Below are 25,818 nucleotides of genomic sequence, written 5' to 3' on the forward strand. Positions count from 1 at the left end.
TTTTAGACTTAAGAGTTAATCTTTCATGTTATCATTTTGAGAACTTTCTCTTTCTTTCCCTTTTTCTTTCTTTTTATTGTAACTGGATCTGTGTATGTTTTGTAACTTGATCTGTGTATTGTTATTTTATTTTATTATTTTGAGAACTATCTTTTTCTTTTCCTTTATCCTTTCTTTTTATTGTAACTGGATCTGTGTATGTTTTGTAACTGGATCTGTGTATTATTATTTTATTTTGTACTTTTGAAAAGGACCCCAGGAAGACTAGCCTGGCGTTTGTTCGTCGGCTAATGGGGATCCTCAATAAACAATAAACAATAAACAAGAACTACAGAGCAGAGCAACACAGGGGAAGAAAGATGCTTGGCGACGGGCAGGCGGGGTGGTGAAACAAAATGTCTGGTATGGTCCCAACGATAAGCCCTGCCTACCAGGCTATTTGTTTCACTATTACGCTAAATTGACGCATGGTCAAGACCACGCGTCAAAAGAGGGGGAGAATCAGGTCCAGAAATAACCTAATCCTGTTCGGCCGGCCTTTGCGAACCGGGATTGGGCCTGAGCTAAGACAACTCCCTGAGACAGGGCATTGTGAGGATGAAATGTTGCGGTATTGCGCACACCTAACCTCTGTTTTCTCTGATATTCACAAACAGGTGAAAGACGCACTGCCAACACCCACCACACAAAAACTGCATAACCTGGAGCCAGGTGACTGGGTCGTGGTCCGAGATCTGAGAAGGAAAACTTGGCGATCACGAAGATGGAACGGGCCCTACCAGGTGCTGCTCGTCACAGAAACTGCAGTAAAGATCGCAGAGAGAGCCACCTGGATCCATGCCAGCCACTGCAGAAGGATCCCAGAGCCATCAGCCGACGCTCCTACACAGGCCGATCAGAGAGAGCCAGATGGCATCGACCTTCAGCAGCCCGCCACTCCAGAACGGGGGGGCGACGTCAGCTGCACCTGCTGACTACGCATCTCCTCCTGCTTCTCCTGCTGCAGATTGAGCCCTACTTCAGCCTCGCAGGCCTGGACCGACCAGAACTACCTACGGTGGACGTCGCCCCGGTCACCCGGCCGGAACAGAACGCCTGGTACCGAGCCGTCGCTCTGGCCGCCAGATTGGTGACAAATGAGAGTTGTTATGTCTGCGCCCAACTCCCCAATGGCGTGGGCACAGCACTGCCTGTGGCACCCTGGCCACTGAACATCTCTGAGACCATGGGGGTCATGGTGGCCTTCACCAAGCCTGTGGAGTCACCAGAACGAATCATCACAAACCTTGCTCCTTGGTTGGAGGATTTGAACATCAGCGTCGTCAGCTACGAAGGATCCGCGGTGAGATTCAGAAATGTTACAACTGCTCTGAGTGAGGTGCACCATTCAATAATGACAACAAATCCCACACGGCAACGAGGAGCTGTGTGCTTTGTGAGAGAGTGCCGGGCATCGCTTGACCACAACCTGGGCACGTCCTTTTGTAACCAGACAGTCAAGGCCACGTGTGGCAGCGCATGGAACTCTGCATACACCAAACCTGAGTGCAGGGGCGTGAACCCTTACCTTGGCAGATTTAACCTCACACATACACACAGTCTAGGCAAAGAGGGGGAGGACAACCCCGTGGTAACCATGCCCTCTAGCGATGGGTTTGGTGCATTGAGACAGCATGTGTGGGTGTGTGGACAGCACGTCTATCAGGCATTGAGACCAGGCTGGTGTGGGTCTTGCTATCTCGCCAGACTCTTGCCTTCTGTTGCCATTGTGCCGAGCCTGGAATATTTTCACACTCATTACAGTCACTACTACAGACCGCACAGGGCCAGGCGCACGGCAACACGCGTTTCACAACCCGAGAAGGGGCTCTCGGGAATCCTCCCCTGGTGGGGGACTGTCAACAATGCACATAAGATTGATGAAATATCCCTGGAACTCGAAAATCTGACTGAACTCACAGCCGCCGGCTTTGCAGCATTGTCCCCTGTTGTCCAGGGCATCAGAAACGTGGCTCTGCAAAATAGAGTCGCCCTCGACTTGACCCTAGCCTCACAGGGAGGCGTGTGCCATGTCATAGGGACAAAATGCTGTACCTTCGTGCCTGCAATAGATGACAACATGACCCATGTTGTTGCCCACCTGAACGAACTGTTACACAGAGAGAAAAGCAAAGACTCTGAGGCTTTTGAGGGCTGGGACATTTGGTCCTGGCTCACAGAGGGGGGGGTGGAAAGCCACCGCCATCAGATTCCTATCACCTGTGTTGATGGTTGTGGTTGTAATGTTGCTGGTCGTTTGTTGCGTACTGCCCTGCTGCCGAGCTCTCGTGGGTTCGGCGGTGAGCTCTGCCATAGGACAGTACCCGAAAATCACCATTGTTCCAGATGAAGATCTGTGGGTACCGCCCATTTTGGATTCAGATATTGAGTCAATCTGATATGTTAACTCACACATAGATGTTAGAAGGGGATCACACTACAACTTCATGCTTAATAATAAAACCCTTTTTGTGTGAACCTTGAAATGTAATTGTGTGCGAATTGTCTCACTCAGGAACCGCCTGTCTACCCTTCCGAACTTAGTTCCTTTACCTTCTACAGCTCAACCAGTCCGCTACAAAGGGGGAGGGTGGTTTAGAAGCCCTTCGTCTCAACCCGGTGAAGAATGGCAAACGACTTTGTCAGGGGGCTGTAGATTTTAGAAAGCAGCTGAGCTACGATGGTAGGTTATGGGGCCCTGAGGTAGAAATTCGTTCAGATACATGTATGTTATATCCTCACTCCACCTGCTAATCATATTTTGTGCATCATTTTCCCTGTAAGGTGAAGGTTTCAAAGCACCAGGTCACTACCTGTATGTTTGAGGGAAGGGTGGTCTGTATCAGAAAGAGAAAGCAGGGTTGGAGGGTTCTTTTTTTTTTATAATTATCCATTTCTTTTTCCTTATTATTGGTATATTTGTGATTATTGTGCTCATAGCAGACGTGTCATCAGTAGAGTATAGAAGGTTGTATACTCCTGGGAAAGAGGTTCTGTTCCTGGTACCATGATGGCAACTCCTGATATGAAATTGTTTAGCTTGTGCTTTTAATAGTATTATTTTCTTGTTTGATCAATATTGCTTGTTCACTATTTCCACATGCATGTGTAATGAAGAATGCAATTAAGAACAGCTTATGTTTTATTCTTTCATAATATAAAAGGCTTTTTCTCCAGGTTCAATGCATGCCCTGTTAAACCTTGCCGTGAATTAGAGACATAGACAATTATAAATTACCTTTTCTAGTGAACATAAAATGTTCAAAGGGGGGACTGTAATGGGAATTTTGGATGTTTGTAATTTATAATCAGAATATTTGTCAGGCCAGACGTCGGTCCGCATCTCCTCTTTTGACTGTTATGCTATGACGAAAATGAATGCCTGTTGTAGATGATATGAACATGAGTGCCACATTGACATAAGATAATTTCAGGACTATGACGCCTGTGTTCTGTAAATCTTGACTTTACCTGTACATCTTGTCTTTGTAAGATAGGACATGATCCGTCCTTTGTCCATGGTTCCTCCTCCTTAAAAGGGAGATTGTTGTTAGACTCCGGATCGTTCCTGCTGATTCTGAACCTTTGCATCAGAAGGCAGGGGTGACCAGTACTTTCTTCTGCAGATGAGAATACTTAGTGGAATAAACCTCGGAGAAAAAGCTGATCCTGGTTGTTGATCTTTATTGGGCAGATTAATTTTTCCACAACAAAACCAAGTGAGTAAAAGAAGTGGTCTTAATATAAACACACAAGAAGTATAACCGACTTACAATGATGATAGTGGTGAGTGTGTGTTTTGATATGAATAAGGGAGCTTCTTAAGAATATAAGACCACAAACTCATGGATATCACGTATTAAGGAGGACACTAATTAGAGTTATCGTTTGAGGTCAACTGGCGTCCTGTCCAGGGTGAACCCTGCCTTCGCCCAATGACAGCTGGGATCGGCTCCAACCCCCCCGTGACCCTAAATACAGGATAAGCGGTAGAAAATGGATGGATGGATGGATTCTGGTCAAGAAACTTGGAAGTCTCTGAGTTGAATTAAAAATCTTGGAACTACGCAGCGAAATCTAATCAAGACGGGACACGATAAGAACCTGGAACTAAGAACTAGCTCCACCATTAACAGCTGGAAATGAGTTATTTTGTACTTTTAAGAATATTTTGATGCTGATACTTTTGCACTTTGAATGTATAACTTAGTATTTTACAATGTAACACTTGTGTACATGTGTGAATACTTCTCCCACCACTGGTTTCCTTGTGTCAACTTCTATTTTTGCCCAACTTGTGAAATGTCACTCGTTTATTATCCGCCATCAATCCACAAAGTGACCATGAGAACTGGGCGAGTCAGATCAGTATCTGGATATCAAAGAAAAAAGAGAGAGAAAACAATCATTTGGATTAACGTTTATTCATGAAAAGGTCATTAAGAGACCGCAGAGTTCATCAGTGTCCATCCAGACGTGGGGTGATACAGGAGGAAAATACAGCACACAGCTAAACCACAGTCTGTAAAAAATAAAATCAGTGCACAGATGATCTTACAAAGAGTGCGTAATATAAAGAAAGGGAAGAAAATTTCCCAGATTTCATCCAGGGCTGCGAGAAAAGCTGAATTTTATAAACCAGAAGAAGGATATGAAAATATATCCAAAGATTTAAAATGCTGATCAGTAGTGTTCAAACTCTGATAAAGAAGTGGAAATGAGTGGTTCTGATGATACCAAGCCACGGCCAGTTTGATTTTCAGCCACAACTACCAGGACAATTGGTCGGGATGCAAAGAAAAAAACACAAGTAACTTCAGCTGAAATACAGGCTTCTCTGCACAAAAGGCGGTTTCAAGACCCACAATAAGGAGGGTCTTGAAACCGGTCTTGAAATAAATGGTAGAATTTTGAAGCTGTGTACCATTCTGGAAAGAAAACATAAGCAAAACAGTTATTTTATTTTTAATGGGATTCAAATAGAGGAGAGAAGGAGGCGGAGAGGAGAAGGACAAGAGGAGGAGGAGGTGAAGTCATTCAACTCTTAAATGCCTTCTGTCTAGTTGAGTTGACAGAACTCACCACTGCCTTCAATAATAACGTAAAGTCCAGCATAGAGGGGCTCAGTGAACGTGGTCTGGACTCTGTGGAGGAGAGTCATGGTCTCAGAGACGCTGTAGAAGGACAGAATACCTGCTCTGTGATCCAGGAACACTCCTACTCTGGAGGACGGAGGACCTGAGACGGGAGTTTCAACTAAGTTGTAGAAGAACGTATATCTGTTGTCGACAAAATATAACGACCAGGATTTGTCATTGTATCCAAACTTACATTGACGCCTGTCTCCTGTTCTACTGATACTCTTGTATGCGACTGCTACACCAACTTCACCTCCTCTCCTCTCCACCTCCCAGTAACAACGGCCAGTCAGACTTTCTCTACTCAGGACCTGATGACGTCCAGTGAATCTTTCTGGGTGACTAAAATAAGACTGGAATGGATGATATGTTGCTTTTCTGTTCCCCTTGGATAAAACCAGACGTTTGTATGCTGTGTTTGGATCCAGTGTGATTTCACGTGAATATTTCAAGAATCCAGCTCTGGTCTTGGGTTCTGGTTGTGGCAGTGAAACATCCACTTCAGTCACTGCCAGTGAGACGTTTGTCCATCTGTGTGTCAGAACTTCCTGTAGTCCATCTCTGACTTCTGACAGCGCCGCCGTCACGTCCTCAAAGTAGCGGCGAGGAGGACGGGCGTTGATGCTGGATGAGTGTGTGGACTCACTGAGTGGTGACAGTGACGGGTAGTCGTGTAGAAACTGGTTGTGATCCTCTGTGTGTGAGAGCTTCTCCAGCTCAGCGTCTCTCCTCTTCAGCTCACTGATCTCCTGCTGCAGCTTCTCCTGAAGCTCTCCGACTCGACTCACTTCAGTTTCCTGCTGGGATCTGACCTGCTGCTTCACGTCAGAGCGTCTTTTCTCCATGAGACGGATCAGCTCAGTGAACATCTCCTCACTGTCCTCCACTGCTTTATCAGCAGAGTGGTTGATGGCCTCCACCTCCTGGTGGAGCAGCTTCACATCTTTGTCTCTGTCCTGGATTCTCTGCTGGATGTTTAGTCGACTCCCCTCCAGCTCTCTCTGCCTCTCGGTCCTTTCTGCTGCAGCTGAGACTGTGTCGTGGCCTTTATGTTCGTCCACAGAGCAGAGATAACAGATAGACTGCTGATCAGTACGGCAGAACATCTTCATCACCTCATCGTGACGAGAGCACACGTTCTCCTGGAGCTTGTTGGAGGGCTCCACCAGCCGGTGTTTCTTAAATGCTGCTGATTCATGATGAGGCTGGAGGTGTTTCTCACAGTAAGAGGCCAGACACGCCAGACAGGACTTGAGGGCTTTCAGTTTCCTCCCAGTGCAGGAATCACAGGCCACATCTTCAGGTCCAGCATAGCAGAGACCAGCAGGAGCAGCTTGGAGTCCAGTCTTCTTCAGCTCCTCCACCAGATCTGCCAACATGGTGTTTTTCAGCAGGACAGGCCTCGGTATGAAGGTCTGCCTACACTGAGGGCAGCTGTAGATCTCCTTCTCATCCCAGAAGCTTCCAATACACTTCATGCAGTAGTTGTGTCCACAGGAAGTAGTCACCGGATCCTTCAGTAGATCCAGACAGATGGAACAAGAGAAGGTTTCCCGGTCCAGCTGAACTCCTTTCTCCGCCATTTCACCTCTCAGCGACGACGACTGTCTGAGTTTCACTTAGTGAGAAGTGAAACTGGTCTGAGGTCTGATCTCAACAACACTGTGTGTGTGCAGTGAAGGTGGCCTGTCAGCTGCTGCACTTCACCACCATGTTGGTTACACCCGTCCACACACAGTAGATCTGAAGGGGAGGGAACAAGGAAGTGTGTGTGTGTGTGTGTGTGTGTGTGTGTGTGTGTGTGTGTGTGTGTGTGTGTGTGTGTGTGTGAGAGAGAGAGAGACAGAGAGAGAGAGAGAGAGAGAATTTTTTTTGAATTTTCAAACCTCTTTATTTACTTACTACAGTCTTTAAGTACAAGGACCTTTGCATTTTCAAAAAAGGAAGTAAATAATTAAAAGAAAAGAATAAATAAACAACAACAAAATGCAAAAATATGATTTACCTCAAAACGGGTCCAAAAAACAACTCATTTTCTATAACAGAACATAAAACATTATTGCAGCTCCATGTGTTGGAGAATTCTTTCATGTTATTTGTGGCTCTGTAAAAACCAAAATCAACATGTACTCTGACCTTAACCATTCTAACGAATAAAGTTGCTGCGTCAACATCCAGAGAGCTTTCTACTTTATTTCTGCGACTGAGGTAGATCGCCATTTTAGCTTGGCCCAATATAAAAATTAAACAACTGACAATTCTGTCTTTTCCTCTGTCTGTAAGGACAACCAAAAATGAACATTCCCATTGAAAAAGTGCCTCCGAGCATTGTGAATATTCGCTCCAGCAGCTGAAACAAAGAAACCAGTCTGTCACAGTCCATAAAGCAGTGAAACACAGTCTCTCTCTGCGAGCAGAAAGGACACATCTCATTAACATTTGGATTCATCAACGAAATAAAAGCGTTCACAGCTACAATCCCGTGGAGAATTCTCCACTGCAGATCTCCGACTCTTTTAGTTATTGGTGGTTTGTATAGCGCTCTCCACGCAGGTCTCACCTCATCATTGAGCCCTAAATGAGCTCTCCAGGGGGTGTCAGTCCGACCACTGAGCTTGTCCTTGTTCAGGACCTGAACCAACAGTCTATACATGGTTTTACCTTTGATGTCATTCAACCTGCTTGGTGGAGTGTTGCTGAACTCCAGCAGTTTACCGGTGCAGTTTTTAAAATCAGGAACAAGTGTCAGTGCAGGGAAGGGGTCCTCACTTTTGGGCTGACGGTGTCCGTTACAGTGAGCTGTTAGTAAGGAGAGTTCAGTCTGTGTCAGCTCACCTCTCCAGGTGTTAAGCAGGTGAGTGATGGACCTGACAGACCTGACTCCCACACGAGAGGCCAGAGCTGCAGCGTTGGTCAAACCTGGTCCACACTGTTGCACCACGTGTCCCAGCGTGACGACCCCCGCTGAGCGAAACAGCTGTAGCACGGAAGATCCCGCTGTGCGCTCCACGTTGAGGCGAGTCCCGTACACCACTGGCTCTCTCAAAAGCCAGAACAAAGAAACGCAGTTGGCTGGATTCTGCTTGACGAACAACCTCCATACTGCAAACAGTCCATTATAAAAAGTTGGAAGGTTGCACAGTTTGTGAGCACTCAGGTCCATCAGGAACAGGGCCTCAGCGAGACCCAACCCTCCAGCCCGTCTTAGTATGGCTAGGGCTATGGGCCTCCAGACGAGGTCTGCTGGACCAGCGAGGAGCCTCTGGATGATGCGAAGTCGGAAAGCAGCGCCTCTGCTGGCCAGATGGATGAGTCCCTGTCCTCCGTCCTCCTTGGGCAGAAACAGCACACTCTGTGGGACCCAGTGCAGACGGTCCCAGAAGAAGTTGACCAGCAAAGCTTGTATCCTGGCCAGGAGACGCGGCGGGGGGTCCACACACGCCAGTCGGTGCCACAGCATTGAGGATACCAAATTGTTTATTATTAAAATGCGTCCTTTAAAAGGAGGTGTGTGGTAAAATCCATTTCCACCTTTTTAGTCGCCCTTCAACCATCTCTAAGACATTGTCCCAGTTCCTGCACTTAAAAGGTTCATCACCAAGATACACACCAAGGTATTTTAAGCCCCCCTTGTTCCATTGTAGCCCCTGAGGTAAGATGATCTGCCCGCTTACCTCGCCACTGGTTGCCAAGGCTTCACTTTTTCCCCAGTTGACTTTAGCTGAGGATAATGTACCAAACACATCAGCAGTTTCGACAAGGACATCAATATCATCTTGTTTTTTTACAATGACCACAACGTCATCAGCATACGCAGACAATTTAAAACTTTTTTGCCAACCAGGGAGGGTTATACCTGAAAGTTGGTGTTGAAGAGGCTCTATTGCCATGGAGTAGAGCATGCCAGACAGGGAGCAGCCCTGTCTGACCCCCCTCCGCACCTTAAAAGGAGCACTTAACCCACCGTTAATCTTTAGTACACTCTCAATGTCACTGTACAAGACCTGGATCTTGGCTATGAGACCAGAGTTGAAACCAAAAGCGTTTAGTGTCTGCCACAAGTACTGGTGTTCAACTCGGTCAAATGCCTTTTCTTGATCTATAGAAATCAGACCAAGGCCGCAGCCCAATGAACTGGAGAGGTCCAAAATGTCCCGAATTAGAGAAACATTGTCAGATATCAGCCTGCTGGGTACACAATACGTCTGGTCAATGTGAATGACATGCTCCATCACTTTTCTTAGCCTCATAGCCAGCACCTTGGACAAGATTTTATAGTCTGTGCAGAGCAAAGCTACTGGCCGCCAGTTCTTTATTAGTTGTAGATCTCCCTTCTTGGGGAGGAGGGTGAGAACCGCCCTCCTGCAGCTCAGTGGTAAGTGTCCTTTGCTAAAACTGTCTCTGAGGACAAGTAATAAGTCCTGGCCAATCACAGGCCAGAAAGCCTTGTAAAAGTCTGCAGGAAGACCGTCAATCCCTGGAGCTTTCCCACTGTCCAGGCTCTGAACTGCCGTAGCCAGCTCATCTGCGGAGATCTGTGCGTCCAGCTCAGCGTTGGCCTCCTCGGGAAACTTGGATAGACCCTTGTAGAAGGATTTCGCCACCTCCGGTCTCTCCTGGAACTCCTCTTTGAAGAGCTCCTTGTAGAAGGCAACTGCACAGCTCCGTATTTCTCCCGACTCCTGCAGCAGCTGCCCAGTGTCGGACCGCAGGGAGTGCATGAGTTTCTTTTGTCCATTCTTCTGTTCAAGGCCAAAGAAAAAATGAGAGGGAGCATCCATTTTAGTCACATACTGGAAACGGGAACGGACCAGGGCTCCTCGAGCAGAGAAACCCAGCAGGTCCGACAGAGCTGATTTTTTCCTTTTGAGAACTTTAATATGTTCTCCTTCTCCTGTGGAAGCTGCTAAATCTTGCAGCGCCACTATTTCTCTCTCCAGAGCTCTCATAGACCTGATCATGTCCCTTGTAACATTGAGAGTGTACTGCAGGCACAGCTGCTTTATTTGACCCTTCCCTATATCCCACCACTGCTGTAGTGAGGTGTATCGAGATTTTGTCTCTGTGTGGTTCTTCCAAAACAAAGTGAAGGCATTTCTAAAAACAGTATCAGACAGCAAGGCTACATTGAAATGCCAATAGGCACTGCTACATTTAACGTTCTTGATAAAAATGGAAACCTGTACCAAAGAGTGATCTGAAACTCCTACGGGGTGTATAGAGCAACTCCGAAGCACATTGGTCTGCCGTCTAAAACAGTAAACTCTATCAAGCCTGGCCATGGATAGAGAGTTATCTCTAGCATGAACCCACGTGTACTGCCGCTGTGTGGAGTGGAAATGCCTCCAAGTGTCACATAGGCTACGTTCACACCGCAGTTACAAGTGACCTGAATCTGATTTTTTCGCTCATATGTGACCCATATCTGATTTGCTTTTGACAATGTGAACAGCACAAGTCGCATTGAATCTGACATTTTCTAACCAGATTCAGGCCACATTTAAATGTGGTACTGAATCGGATACGTATCGGATTTTTTTGAATGCGACCCCAGTCTGAACAGCCAGGTTGCATTTAATGCGACTTTGACGTCATTCTGACCCGCGCTGCACTGTTTTGTAAATGAATGACAAATAAAGTTGATTGAAAAGCGGGCGGGAGCCAAAACAAACATGGAGGACAGCAGCGAAGCAAATTTGCCGGCTGCCGCCACACACTGTTTTTAGCATGAAGCCATACAGTCCCACGTTACCGGTTGCCGTTGCTATGTTCGCTTCCGTAAACACCGCTGTGGCGTGATGTCATCAATGATCAACTGCGCATGCGGGTCACTTCAGGAGCGTGAGCTGTTCACACAGCAATCCGTAGACAGGCCGCATTTAAAGAGGTAATGTGAACAGCCAAACAAAAAATCGGATTTGAGCCATAAATCGGAATTGTGCATTAAGACCTGCGGTGTGAACGTAGCCATAGATCATTTTCTTCAAGTAGTTTAATTAAACAGCTCTTGGAGGCTTGATGCGGTTCTGGATGGTTCCTGTCTAGAGTGGCGTTTGCTGTACAGTTAAAATCACCACCCAGGAACAAGTAACCCTCCCCACTGCAGTTGTTGACAACAGTGTTTAAAATGTCTAGAAAAACAACCCGTTCTCTACCTACAGTGGGAGCGTAAACATTAACAAAAGTCATTTTTATATTTTCAAACACAGCTTGTATCCTCAACAAGCGACCTTCAATAATGTTTTCATTGCTATAAGAAATGGGCGAAAACCCCCTAGAGAACAGGACAGCAACTCCTCCACTGTTGCTGCTCTTGTGGCTGAGGACGACTTCTCCATCCCACCCCCTTTTCCATGCAGGCTCATTCTCAGCTGTACTGTGTGTTTCTTGCAAAAAAACTACATCTAGTTTTCTAGCCGAAAACAAACTAAAAATGCCAATTCTCTTCGCTTCCTCCCTGGCACCATTGATGTTTAAAGATCCCAGTTTGATGTCACACATTGTGAAAAGAAAGAAAGAGACCGCAGAGGAACACACAGAAAAAGGAGGACAACAGTAAAAACTCAATCATTAGCCATATGTGACCGAATTCTTACCCCCAGCTTTCTGAGGCGAAACACCTCCTTATCAGTGAAAGCCTGCTGGCCAGAGCTTCCTGTGTTCCTTGAGAAAAATTTAACAGAGTCAAGGAACAGCTGTAAATCTGGGAAGTAATCCTCCACTTTGACTTGTCTCATCCCTTTCGTTTCTTGTAGAAACGAGCGGATTGTGCCGCTGGAGTAAACACTCTGGGCCTCCATCTGCGAGCTCCATGTGGCCTCCCCTCCACTGTCCTGTGTGCTCACCAGACTGTCCCCTGACTGAGAGGAGGGGCACACAGGGGTTGTCTTTGACACCTTAGACACCTGCTCACTGTTTGGTTTGTTTTCGGGATTTTTCCTTTTACTCGACAGTTTAAAAACATCATCATCATTCATCGTCTTCGTACAATACAGACTCCGCAGCACGGGTCGCGGTGTGACCAATATCTACCTGCAGCTCAGCAACTGTCTGCTCACCTTCCTGACTCATCTGATCCTCCGTGCCCTCGCCTTCCTGATCGCTGTCAGCCCTGTTTCCTTTCTGAGGATCCTGCGTGTTCCTCCGCGGCTCGGCCGGCGCAGGGGCACCGCCACCGGTCCCAGCCGCGGCCCCCCCCGGACACGAGCGAATCATATGCCCTTCGGCTCCACAGCCAAAACGTTTCATTGTGTCCGAGGTCACATGTACAATGTAATCATAATCGTCGATCCTAAATCTAAAAACCAAATTCAGCTCCTCATAATTTTTCTTAAGGACCATGAACACTTGTCTCCTGAAAGATACGACATGCTTCAGGTGGGGAGACTTGCAGCTAATGGGGATCATCCTCACGGGGGACACCAGCTGTCCGTGTCTCGCTAGCTCTTTTTCCAATAGCTCATTCTTCAGAAAGGGGGGGACATTTGAGATGATAACCTTTTTTGCAGGGTTAACTAGTGATGACACAGGGGTGAACGTACCTTTTACCACAATCCCGCTCTCTAGCAATCTATTCACTTTTTCTGTGCTGTCCAGAAAAATCACCACCGCACTGTTCATTCTGGACGCAGATTTAACGCTTCCATAGCCCACTTCCTCAACTACAGCCAGGCTGCACTCCTCCACGGAGCAGCCGACCGCCGGGGAAAGTTTGATTGCGTGTCGGCGCGTCAGCGTGGTTAAGCCGGGGCCTCCAGCAGCAGCCATGCTGAGCGGCCACGCTACCTCCGCAAACCCACAAACAAACCTCTTCCAACCAACACACAGTAACAAAAACACTGACTATTAACCAAGAGAATTGAAAAAAAATTAAGCAAAAAAGAGTCAGAAAACTCTAGATCTCCGCAACACACTCACTCGCGCTTACCACGCTCACTCCCAGCATGCACTCCGAGAGAGAGAGAGAGAGAGAGAGAGAGAGAGAGAGAGAGGGGAGCAGCACTTGGACTTTGTTCCATCAACATGTTACTTGTAAAATACGGGCAGCAAAGAAAATAAGACTTTGTAGATTCCACTGTCTGCTATTAGAATCGGGGCACTACCTGTTGGTCAACAGGAATTTACAAAGTTTATTTTAATGACTCTGATGACCACTATTAATCAGTTAGGAACCAATCAATATCATTTCAATAAATCGATCTCACTCTTCAGATCATAAGCTGTGAAATAGGGATCTTTGTATTCTGCTCAGAAGAAATATACACGGACATCAACGTAATGATTAATGTGTATTTATTGACTAACTTAAAGATTAAACCAAGTGAATAAAGGAAGTGGTCTTAATATAAACACACAAGAAGTATAACCGACTTACAATGATGATAGTGGTGAGTGTGTGTTTTGATATGAATAAGGGAGCTTCTTAAGAATATAAGACGACAAACTCATGGATATCACGTATTAAGGAGGACACTAATTAGAGTTATCGTTTCTGGTCAACTGGCGTCCTGTCCAGGGTGAACCCTGCCTTCGCCCAATGACAGCTGGGATCGGCTCCAGCCCCCCCGTGACCCTAAATACAGGATAAGCGGTAGAAAATGGATGGATGGATGGATTCTGGTCAAGAAACTTGGAAGTCTCTGAGTTGAATTAAAAATCTTGGAACTACGCAGCGAAATCTAATCAAGACGGGACACGATAAGAACCCAGAACTAAGAACTAGCTCCACCATTAACAGTTGGAAATGGGTTATTTTGTTCTTTTAAGAATATTTTGATGCTGATACTTTTGCACTTTGAATGTATAACTTAGTATTTTACAATGTAACACTTGTGTACATGTGTGACTACTTCTCCCACTACTGGTTTCCTTGTGTCAACTTCTATTTTTGCCCAACTTGTGAAATTTCACTCGTTTATTTTCCGCCGTCAATCCACAAAGTGACCATGAGAACTGGGCGAGTCAGATCAGTATCTGGATATCAAAGAAAAAAGAGAGAGAAAACAATCATTTGGATTAACGTTTATTCATGAAAAGGTCATTAAGAGACCGCAGAGTTCATCAGTGTCCATCCAGACGTGGGGTGATACAGGAGGAAAATACAGCACACAGCTAAACCACAGTCTGTAAAAAATAAAATCAGTGCACAGATGATCTTACAAATATTGCATAATATAAAGAAAGGTAAGAACATTTCCCAGATTTCATCCAGGGCTGCAAGAAAAGCTGAATTTTATAATCCAGAAGAAGGATATGAAAAGATATCCAAAGATTTAAAATGCTGATCAGTAGTGTTCAAACTGTGATAAAGAAGTGGAAATGAGTGGTTCTGATGATACCAAGCCACGGCCAGTTTGATTTCAGCCACAACTACCAGGACAATTGGTCGGGATGCAAAGAAAAAAACACAAGTAACTTCAGCTGAAATACAGGCTTCTCTGCACAAAAGGCTGTTTCAAGACACACAATAAGGAGGGACTTGGGAGAATATTCCAGCTGTGTACCATTCTGGAAAGAAAACATAAGCAAAACAGTTATTTTATTTTCAATGGATTCAAATAGAGGAGAGATGGGGGGGGGGGGGGGGGGGGGGGGGAGAAGGACAAGAGGAGGAGGAGGGAGAAGAAGAAGGAGGTGAAGTCATTCAACTCTTAAATGACTTCTGTCTAGTTGAGTTGACAGAACTCACCACTGCCTCCAAAATCCATACAAAGTCCAGCATAGAGGGGCTCAGTGAACGTGGTCTGGACTCTGTGGAGGAGAGTCATGGTCTCAGAGACGCTGTAGAAGGACAGAATACCTGCTCTGTGATCCAGGAACACTCCTACTCTGGAGGACGGAGGACCTGAGACGGGAGTTTCAACTAAGTTGTAGAAGAACGTATATCTGTTGTTGAAACGATATAACGACCAGGATTTGTCATTGTTTCCAAACGTACATTGATGCCATTCTCCTGTTCTACTGATACTCTTGTATGCGACTGCTACACCAACTCCACCACCTCCTCTCTCCACCTCCCAGTAACAACGGCCAGTCAGACTTTCTCTACTCAGGACCTGAAGACTTCTATTGAATCTGTCTGGGTGACTAGAATAAGACTGGTTTTGACTCCTTGTTGCTTTTCTGTTCCCCTCAGATAATAACAGACATGTGTTTGCTGTGTTTGGATCCAGTGTGATTTCACGTGAATATTTCAAGAATCCAGCTCTGGTCTTGGGTTCTGATTGTGGCAGTGAAACATCCACTTCAGTCCCTGCCAGTGAGACGTTTGTCCATCTGTGTGTCAGAACTTCCTGTAGTCCATCTCTGACTTCTGACAGTGCCGCCGTCACGTCCTCAAAGTAGCGGCGAGGAGGACGGGCGTTGATGCTGGATGAGTGTGTGGACTCACTGAGTGGTGACAGTGACGGGTAGTCGTGTAGAAACTGGTTGTGATCCTCTGTGTGTGAGAGCTTCTCCAGCTCAGCGTCTCTCCTCTTCAGCTCACTGATCTCCTGCTGCAGCTTCTCCTGAAGCTCTCCGACTCGACTCACTTCAGTTTCCTGCTGGGATCTGACCTGCTGCTTCACGTCAGAGCGTCTTCTCTCCATGAGACGGATCAGCTCCGTGAACATCTCCTCACTGTCCTCCACTGCTTTATCAGCAGAGTGGTTGATGGCCTCCACCTCCTGGTGGAGCAGCTTCACATCTTTGTCTCTGTCCTGGATTCTCTGCTGGATGTTTAGTCGACTCCCCTCCAGCTCTCTCTGCCTCTCGGTCCTTTCTGCTGCAGCTGAGACTGTGTCGTGGCCTTTATGTTCGTCCACAGGGCAGAGATAACAGATAGACTGCTGATCAGTACGGCAGAACATCTTCATCACCTCATCATGACGAGAGCACATGTTCTCCTGGAGCTTGTTGGAGGGCTCCACCAGCCGGTGTTTCTTAAATGCTGCTGATTCATGATGAGGCTGGAGGTGTTTCTCACAGAAAGAGGCCAGACACACCAGACAGGACTTGAGGGCTTTCAGTTTCCTCCCAGTGCAGGAATCACAGGCCACATCTTCAGGTCCAGCATAGCAGAGACCAGCAGGAGCAGCTTGGAGTCCAGTCTTCTTCAGCTCCTCCACCAGATCTGCCAACATGGTGTTTTTCAGCAGGACAGGCCTCGGTATGAAGGTCTGTCTACACTGAGGGCAGCTGTAGATCTCCTTCTCATCCCAGAAGCTTCCAATACACTTCATGCAGTAGTTGTGTCCACAGGGAATAATCACCGGATCCTTCAGTAGATCCAGACAGATGGAACAAGAGAAGGTTTCCCGGTCCAGCTGAACTCCTTTCTGCGCCATTTCACCTCTCAGCGACGACGACTGTCTGAGTTTCACTTAGTGAGACGTGAAACTGGTCTGAGGTCTGATCTCAACAACACTGTGTGTGTGCAGTGAAGGTGGCCTGTCAGCTGCTGCACTTCACCGCCATGTTGGTTACACCCGTCCACACACAGTAGATCTGAAGGGGAGGGAACAAGGAAGTGTGTGTGTGTGTGTGTGTGTGTGTGTGTGTGTGTGTGTGTGTGTGTGTGAGAGAGAGAGAGAGAGAGAGAGGAGCAGCACTTGGACTTTGTTCCATCAACATGTTACTTGTAAAATACGGGCAGCAAAGAAAATAACACTTTGTAGATTCCACTGTCTGCTATTAGAATCGGGGCATGTTAAAGGTAGATGCAACCTTATGGTGTGAGAGAGTTGACAGCACTCAGAGGACACGGAGGTTCGGTAGAGAAGAGGGATACTTTTTATTTTCTACCAAAAAGGCCAAAACGGCAATTAATTCATTGTTTAGCAGCAAAAAAAAAAGGTAACGTTTCAAACAACAAAACAAAAATGACATAATAGTAGTGATGTTATGGTTTGCGTCGAGGCTTCGAGGCATGTGTCGAGAATTTCGGCTCCTCCCCCAACGAAGCTTAGTGTCGAGATCTGATTCACCTCTGCAAAATGACGTAGCATATGACGAACGAGGCTTCGTTTCGGGCTACTTTTTCGCGATACAGGTACCGCGGTGATACAGGTTTACAATTGGCGGGACATTATGACTATAAAAATGAAATACTAACTCGTGGGCTTATCAGTATTCTTATTAATTATTCTTATATATTCTTATACATCATTGTAGCGGCATGGATGTGTTTTTGCCTGTCACTAGAGGTAATCTGTGTGTGTCTGGAGGTATGTCTATGTGTGGGCGGAGTTTGTGTGGGTGTGTGTGTGTGTGTGTGTGTCACGGGGGCTGATGGCCTGATGAATGCCACCTGAGTCCAAGTGGGAATTGTTTGCCTTATGTAGAGAGAGGAGAAGCAGGGTGGATATATTTCTGTTGACCACTAAATCAACGCTAAACACTGCTAATCAAATCAATGTTAACAATTATTATACCACCAAGTCCAGTTCTGCAATTCCATCTGCACCAAATGTATGTACAAAGCCAGTGTCAGTGAAAGGATAAAATAAACACCTTCAACTGCAGTACTGGCTCCTTTTCGGATAAAGCGCGTCGGACAGAACCCCGTATTCCCCTCTCAGTGATTACTTTGGTCTGGATAATCACACTACAAAGTCAACAGAAATATTGGCTACAGATCCGCTCCGCTGGATTAATGCACGTAAAACAATGGACCACTCAGCCACTTTTGACGGTGACCGTGAGTAAAATGTGAATGAAGTGACGGAGCGCAACACAAGCTACGGTATGATGAACTCGGCTTATATTATACTGCGAAGTTTATGCCTTGCCTGGACGCAGTTGATGCTGGTTTTACTGCATATTGGATGTACACGTATGCCGTGGCTGCAGTTTGATGTCATTCTTGCCCTGTTGCTCAAGATTGAATAACCTGTGGAAGAAGTGGATCGCTTGTTTTGTGGACATTTAAGGAGCCAAGTTGGATGTAGATGTTTTTCTTGCTTGACTGCTGATGCTCAAGCTGGAATAAGTGTGGACTTCAAGACAATATTGGATTGTTTTTGTGCCAAAACCAAGTTGGATGTGGATTGATGACACTGATGTGGATTATGACGTTTGTTCTTTAAATGTCTTATGCTGCATACTGTGCTGGATGTCAATATGAGTGGCTCAAAGGGTGGTTCACATGTGAGTGGATCAAAGTTCGGTTCAAATGCAAATGAAACTGATAACAATGAAATTGTCAAAAGGAAAATCATTCTCACTGAAAAGGCTTTGGCGTGTAAAATTGAGATGTTTCAAAAGGAACGAAAAGCAAGAGTGAATAAAATTAAAGGTGTCATCATTGTTTTAAAGGAACTAATGGAGAATGATGACAATGTTTCACAAGTGCAAACTCAACTGGACATGCTGATGCATTTGCATGATGAGGCAACTTCCCTGCATGCCTCACTGATGGAAATAATACCTGAGGTTGAAAAAGGAAAACAAACAGTCTGGTTTGCAAGCATCAATAAATACAACAAAGGATTTGTCGAGGATGTGAAATCCTGGCTCTCTGAAACAAAGAGTCCAGCCTCAAGACATGCAACAAATGACAATGTGGAGAGACATCCAAACGACAAAGAATGTGAAAATCCTCTTATCTTGCCACTGCATAAGCCACATCTGGACAGTAAAATATCCCCAGACATGGGACAGGAGGAGATGGCTGGAAAAGGTCATGATATGGACCAGGATGACATTCAGCCAAACGACAGTATCTCAAATGTTGGAAGTAGAAAATATGGATTAAAAACTGGGACTTCAAGAACTTCAAGTTCCTCTGTTTCTTCTTCTCGCATTAAAGCAGAGGCTGAAATGGCTGCTCTTCTCACTCGTCAGAAGTTACTCAAACAAAAACAAGAGCTCGACCAGCAAGAAGTGGAAATAAAGAAAAGAAAAGAGAGATTTGAGCTTGAAGTGGAGATAGCAGCTGCCCAGGCGAGGATGGATGTCCTAAAAGTCTCAGGAAGCAGTGTTAGAGGCAGAAGATGTAAAGAATCGGATGGCATGGAATCCTACATGGCCAGAGGGGCTTATGCTCTTGATGCTGAGGCTGATTCATTTGTGCCTGGTGACACTCAGATCTCATCTAAGCCTTATCAGACAAAAGAAAATGAAGGGAAAATTACCTTTGGTGCTGGATCTCAAATAGTTCAGCAGAGGCTACCTGGGTTCCTGATGGCTCCTAACGTGAACAATGGAGTTTCAGCTTTGCAGTCAGGCCGCATGCTCAGGTGCCAGTCGTTGACAACAATTTGCTATCTATTATGGCCAAGCAAACTGAAATTTCTGCTCAGCTGGCACAACAACATAATGTATCTCATTTGCCGAAAAGAGAGATCCAGGTGTTTGATGGAGATCCTCTTCATTATCACGCCTTTATAAGAGCCTTCGTGCGCAACATAGAAGAAAGGACAGGTGATGCTGGAAACTGTCTGCACTTTCTAGCACAGTATACAAGAGGAGAACCGCGAGAGCTTGTGCGAAGCTGTCAACAAATGCCTGCAAACAGAGGATATAGAAAGGCAAAGGCTTTGTTGGAAGAGCACTTTGGGAATGAACAAAGGATTGCTTCAGCTTATTTGGACAAAGCACTCTCATGGCCTGTGGTTAAAGCAGAGGATGCTAAATCTCTCCAATCGTATGGACTTTTCTTAAGAGGATGTTGTAATGCGATGGATGATATACAGTATATGTCAGAACTTAACATGCCTGCAAACATGCTTACTGTGATCAGGAAGTTGCCGTACAAGCTGAGAGATAAATGGAGATCAGCAGCTTGTGGTATTCAAGAGACCCACCATCGAAGAGCTACTTTCCCTGACATTGTGAGTTTCATTGAGCATTGGGTAAAAATCGCAGCAGACCCTGTATTTGGCAATATACAGGACACTCCAAAGACAGTACAAATTAAAAATGGCAGCAAAAGTAATTATCAGCGTCGCACACACAATCGAGGAAGTAGTTTTGCTACTACAGTAACATCAGTTGATGGAAAGTCCCATATGAAAAAGGAAGGAGTCCCACTGGACAAAAGGACCTGCTTATACTGCAAGGGTGAGCATGCGTTGGAGTTGTGTTCTCTTTTGGGAAAGAGGGCGCATACAGAGAAGATCACTTTTATGAAAGAGCATGGAGTCTGCTTCGGCTGTCTGTGCATAGGGCACATGAGTAAGGACTGCAGGAGGCGACTGTCATGTAAAACATGTGGAGCTAGACACCCTAGCATACTTCATATTCACCCAAAGAACAAGGACCATGATAAAAATCAAGAAGGCGTGGCAGATACTAACACAGCAGTGGGCAGCTCTCTGGTGGCGGTGCAAAGTAGTGGTCTCACTGGGGCTGGTGACCATGACTGTAAGCTCTCCATCGTGCCAGTCAAGGTCAAGTCTAAGAAAGGTCACAAAATTGTCGAAACATATGCCTTCTTGGACCAAGGCAGCTCTGGCTCATTTTGTACATCAAGTCTAATGAATAAACTGAATGTCTCAGGAAGAGGGACTAAAATTCTCTTACGCACTATAGGCCAAGAAAAGCTTGTGGGAAGTTGCATTGTATCGGATCTGGAAGTGGCTGGCTTGGAAAGCGACCTTTACTGTGACTTGCCAGATGTCTTTACACAGAAAAAAATGCCTGTGTGTAGGAGCAATATACCACGGGAGCAGGATCTGGTGAGATGGCCATACTTGCGAGGGGTATACTTACCTGAAATTGATGCAGACATTGATCTTTTGATCGGCTTGAACGCACCGAGAGCCCTGGAACCAATACGGGTGATTCCAAGTGAAGGAGGAGGGCCATATGCTGTCCAGACGTTGTTGGGATGGACTGTTAATGGGCCAATGTCTGGTGAAGCAGATTTGGAGCCTGCCAGCATTACTGCTAATCGCATCTCTGTGGTAAAATTGGATGAACTGTGGAAGCAGCCGTTTCAACTAGACTTCCCTGAATGCAGCCATGAAGAGCAGCTGGGTCCATCAAGAGAAGATCGCCAGTTTATGGAAATGGTGAAAGGCACTGTTCAGGTGGTGGATGGTCACTACACCATTGGTTTGCCTCTAAAGAATAGAGATGTGTGCATGCCTGATAATCGCAAGCTGGCAGAGCAACGTGCCTTGAGTCTGAAAAGAAGGTTCCAGAAAGATGCCAAATTTTATGCAGATTACACCACCTTCATGCACAACATCATGTCCTGTGGTTATGCTGAAAAGGTTCCTGCTGATGAGCTGGCATGTAGCAGTGGCAAAACATGGTATATTCCACACCATGGTGTATACCATCCAAAAAAGAAGAAGATCAGAGTGGTGTTTGATTGCGCTGCATCATTCCAAGGGATGTCACTGAACACACAGTTGCTGCAGGGACCCGATCTCACCAGCTCACTAATCGGAGTAATAACCAGATTTAGGAAAGAACCCATGGTTTTGATGGCAGATATCGAGGCCATGTATCACCAGGTGTGTGTACCAGCTGAAGACTGTAACCTGCTAAGGTTTCTCTGGTGGCCTAGTGGGGATTTCTCTCAAACTTTGGAGGAGTACAGGATGTGTGTCCATCTCTTCGGGGCAACGTCATCACCGAGCTGTGCAAACTTTGCTCTGCGAAGGTGTGTGGAGGATAACAGCAGCTCCTTCAGTCAGCAGGTGGTGGATACCATTATACACAACTTCTACGTGGATGATTGTCTTGTTTCAGTGCCCTCTGAGTCTGAGGCTATTGCCGTCTACCATGACCTTCGAGCCATTTGCACCAGAGGCGGCTTTCAGCTAAAGAAGTGGATAAGCAACAGTCGAAATGTGTTGGCTGTAATTCCTGAAGAGGAGAGGGCAGTGGATGTAAAAGAACTGGATCTGGACCAAGGCACACTCCCTGTTGAGAGAGTGCTTGGTGTGCAATGGTGTGTACAGTCGGACGCATTCAAGTTCAAGATTTCGATCCAAGAGCGACCGTTGACCCGTAGAGGGATCTTGTCTGTGGTTAGTTCCATTTACGATCCACTCGGAGTGCTTCTGCCAGTGGTGTTAAAAGCCAAACTCATTTTGCAGGATCTCTGTCGGAAAGGCCTTGGGTGGGATGATGTCATACCCACACCCATTGCACTGGACTGGACAAATTAGATACAGGAGCTCCACCTACTCGAAGATTTCAAGATCAGCCGATGTTTTAAGCCTGTGAACTTTGGCACCGTATCTTCTGCCCAATTACATCATTTTTCAGATGCAAGTGAGGTGGGTTATGGAACAGCTACCTACCTACTACTGCGGAACACTGATGGAGAGCCGTGCAGCATCCTTGTCATGGGAAAAGCTAGGGTGGCTCCCTTGAAACCAGTCACCATTCCCAGGCTGGAGCTAACAGCAGCAGTAGTAGCAGCACGTATGGACAGGTTGTGGAGAAAGGAGCTCCAGATGACATTGCTTGACTCTGTCTTTTGGACTGACAGCACCTCAGTGCTCAAGTACGTCAAAAATGAAACCTCCAGATTTAAAACATTTGTGGCCAACAGGGTCACGGAGATCCTTAAAGCATCTCATGCAACTCAGTGGAGATATGTGAACACCTTGTCAAATCCTGCAGATATCGCTTCCAGGGGACTTGGAGTGAAACCATTCCTCAGAATAATTATCGGAGCAGAATGACCCTGAGTGCAGAATAAGCATTTTGGCTAATGCTGTTTCAGCCGAAGAAGAAGTTGACTCAGTGTCTCAATTGATTGACCGTACCTCATCCTGGAACCGTCTGAAAAGAGTGATGGGTTGGGTCTTAAGATTCAAAAATAGACTCTTAAGTCTCTGGAAGAAGAGGAAGGAGGTCAAAGCACTACTATCACACTCAAATAGAGATGAGAGAGAGCAGAACAATGTTCTGAAAAACGAGCTGCAGAATGTCAAAGATTTGTTCGATGTCTCTCTCACTGTGGAGGAAGTAAGAGAGGCAGAGCTGGAGATAATTCGATCATGCCAAAGGAAAAGATTCCCAGAGGAGTTTTCCAGCCTCCTAAAGAATCAAAATGTGAAACAGACGAGCCACATATACAAACTGAACCCAAGGCTTGATAATGGAATCTTGAGAGTCGGTGGAAGGCTCAGTAGGGTAGCAATGCCTGAAGAGTTGAAGCATCCAATCATATTGACCAAAGATCTACAAATCTCTGACCTCATCCTGAGACAGGTACACAAAGAAGTCGGCCATGGTGGAAGAACCCACATGTTGGCAAAGTTACGCCAGAAGTACTGGATTACTGGGGCCAGTCTGGCTATACGAAAGATCTTGGCAAAATGTGTTGTTTGCAGACGAGTCCTGGCAGTGCCAGCCAGCCAACAGATGGCAGACTTGCCACTCAACAGGATTTCTCCAGATGAACCACCATTCACCTCAGTGGGAGTTGATTGTTTTGGTCCATTTGAGGTAAAACGTGGAAGATCTAAAGTGAAACGATATGGAGTGATATTCACCTGCTTAGCTCTGAGAGCTGTACATATCGAAGTAGCTGCATCATTGGAGACAGATTCCTTTATCAACACCTTACGTTGTTTTATAGCAAGAAGAGGCCAAGTCAAAGAACTCTGCTCAGACAACGGAACCAACTTTGTCGGCGCTGAGCGAGAGCTGAAGAGATCTTTGGAACAATGGAACCAGTCTCAGATCCACGATGAACTCTTACAGAAAGGGATTAAGTGGAAGTTTAATCCTCCAAGTGGTTCCCATCATGGAGGAGCCTGGGAGAGATTAATTCGTTCAATCAGGAAAGTTCTCAATTCTACTTTGAGTACAGACTCTGGATGATGACGGTCTCCACACTGTGCTGTGTGAAATTGAAGCTATTCTCAACAGCAGACCAATAACTAAAGCATCCACAGAACCTGATGACCTTGAGGCTTTGACTCCCAACCATCTTCTCCTCCTCAAAGGTCAGCCATCTTTTCCCCCTGGTGTTTTTCAAAAGGAGGACTTGTATTCTGTACGTAGATGGAGACAAATACAGTACATGTCCAACTTGTTTTTGGAAGAGATGGACAAAGGAATACTTACCACAGCTTCAGGACAACCAAAAATGGAACAAAATCAAGCGCAATTTCATTCCTGGAGACATTGTGGTTATTGTGGATGACTCTGCGCCACGCAACTCTTGGATCATGGGGAGAGTTGTCAAAACTGTACAAGATAAAGGAGGACTTGTTCGACAAGTCAAGATCAAGACCAGGACAAGCTATCTGGACAGACCTGTCACCAAGATTTGTCTGCTTCAGGAAGCCGAGGACACCTGATGGATTTCTTGTTGACGTGATTTATTTTGACATGACGTGACTTTGAACACAAGACTTGTGGCACTCGTCACACTCTATCTAGGACCGTAAGTTCTGGAACCTCTGGCCTACAGACACTTGGAAGATTCAAACCCACTCGTTGAAGGACATTGAAAATGGATTATCCTGATATTTGTTAAAAAAAAAAAAAAGACGGATATTGAATTGTTTATCTTGTTTGCATGTTTTTTCCATTTATTGCATGCTGCTATTATCGTTCAGTAATTGTTATATAATTATAATAGTTATAATAATTAGGGGCTGGAATGTAGCGGCATGGATGTGTTTTTGCCTGTCACTAGAGGTAATCTGTGTGTGTCTGGAGGTATGTCTATGTGTGGGCGGAGTTTGTGTGGGTGTGTGTGTGTGTGTGTGTGTGTGTGTGTGTGTGTGTGTGTGTGTCACTGGGGCTGATGGCCTGATGAATGCCACCTGAGTCCAAGTGGGAATTGTTTGCCTTATGTAGAGAGAGGAGAAGCAGGGTGGATATATTTCTGTTGACCACTAAATCAATGCTAAACACTGCTAATCAAATCAATGTTAACAATTATTATACCACCAAGTCCAGTTCTGCAATTCCATCTGCACCAAATTTATGTACAAAGCCAGTGTCAGTGAAAGGATAAAATAAACACCTTCAACTGCAGTAATGGCTCCTTTTTGGATAAAGCGCGTCGGACAGAACCCCGTATTCCCCTCTCAGTGATTACTTTGGTCTGGATAATCACACTACAATCATTATTATAAAAATGGGCACATTATCAAAGCATTGTAGGTTCAAATCCAAGGTGGAATTGAAGTGTAGGCCTACCACTTTGACTAATATATCACTTTATCATTATTATTATACATCATTATTGTAATTATTACTACTGCTGGCCATACTACAAAGAGGCAGTGGTGTAGTGGTTAAGAAGTTAGACTTGTTGTTAATGTGTTGCAAGTTCGAATCTAGGATAGAGCTGCAACGATCCACATGCATCCATTACGTATATTACAAATTATTATTATTATATATCTTTATAAGTATTACTCCTATCTCATGTTTCGGGTGGTGTAGTGTCTAAGGACTGAGACACATTATCAAAGTGTTGTCGGTTCAAATCCAAGTCTGTGGTTTACCAAATGACTTATTTTCTATCTTGAGTTCAGAACTATTTATGAAAGGCACTCACACACATGTATCACCAAGATGACTTTAATTCTCAAATGATTTGATGTTAGATCGGCACATATAGCAAACATCTTATGTCAGGTTGACTGGAAACTAGTGATGTCACGAGATGCGCCGAGGCTTCGAAGCGTGTGTCGAGTAATGGAGGGGGCATTTCCGCGAAGCGCGTATC

General features: G+C 45.6%; 2 protein-coding genes across 2 annotated transcripts; both read right to left on the reverse strand.

Moving 5' to 3' along the window:
• Positions 1-4,455: 4,455 nt before the first annotated feature.
• Positions 4,456-6,766, reverse strand: LOC311033168 (tripartite motif-containing protein 16-like). The gene has a single exon (XM_084040410.1). It carries the CDS (start codon positions 6,758-6,760, stop codon positions 5,099-5,101), a length of 1,662 nt encoding a protein of 553 aa, XP_083896536.1. The 5' UTR covers positions 6,761-6,766; the 3' UTR covers positions 4,456-5,098.
• Positions 6,767-14,800: 8,034 nt separating this feature from the next.
• LOC311033161 (tripartite motif-containing protein 16-like) lies at positions 14,801-16,534 on the reverse strand. The gene has a single exon (XM_084040400.1). The coding sequence runs from the start codon at positions 16,502-16,504 to the stop codon at positions 14,843-14,845; it is 1,662 nt and encodes a 553-aa protein (XP_083896526.1). The 5' UTR covers positions 16,505-16,534; the 3' UTR covers positions 14,801-14,842.
• Positions 16,535-25,818: the final 9,284 nt, after the last annotated feature.

The sequence above is a fragment of the Eutrigla gurnardus genome (genome assembly GCF_963514095.1).
Source record: "Eutrigla gurnardus genome assembly, chromosome: 22".
Lineage (NCBI taxonomy): Eukaryota > Metazoa > Chordata > Actinopteri > Perciformes > Triglidae > Eutrigla > Eutrigla gurnardus.

Coding starts and splice junctions, on each gene's coding strand:
- LOC311033168 (XM_084040410.1), bottom strand. CDS start 6,760: ATGGCGGAGAAAGGAGTTCAGCTGGACCGGGAAACCTTCTCTTGTTCC.
- LOC311033161 (XM_084040400.1), bottom strand. CDS start 16,504: ATGGCGCAGAAAGGAGTTCAGCTGGACCGGGAAACCTTCTCTTGTTCC.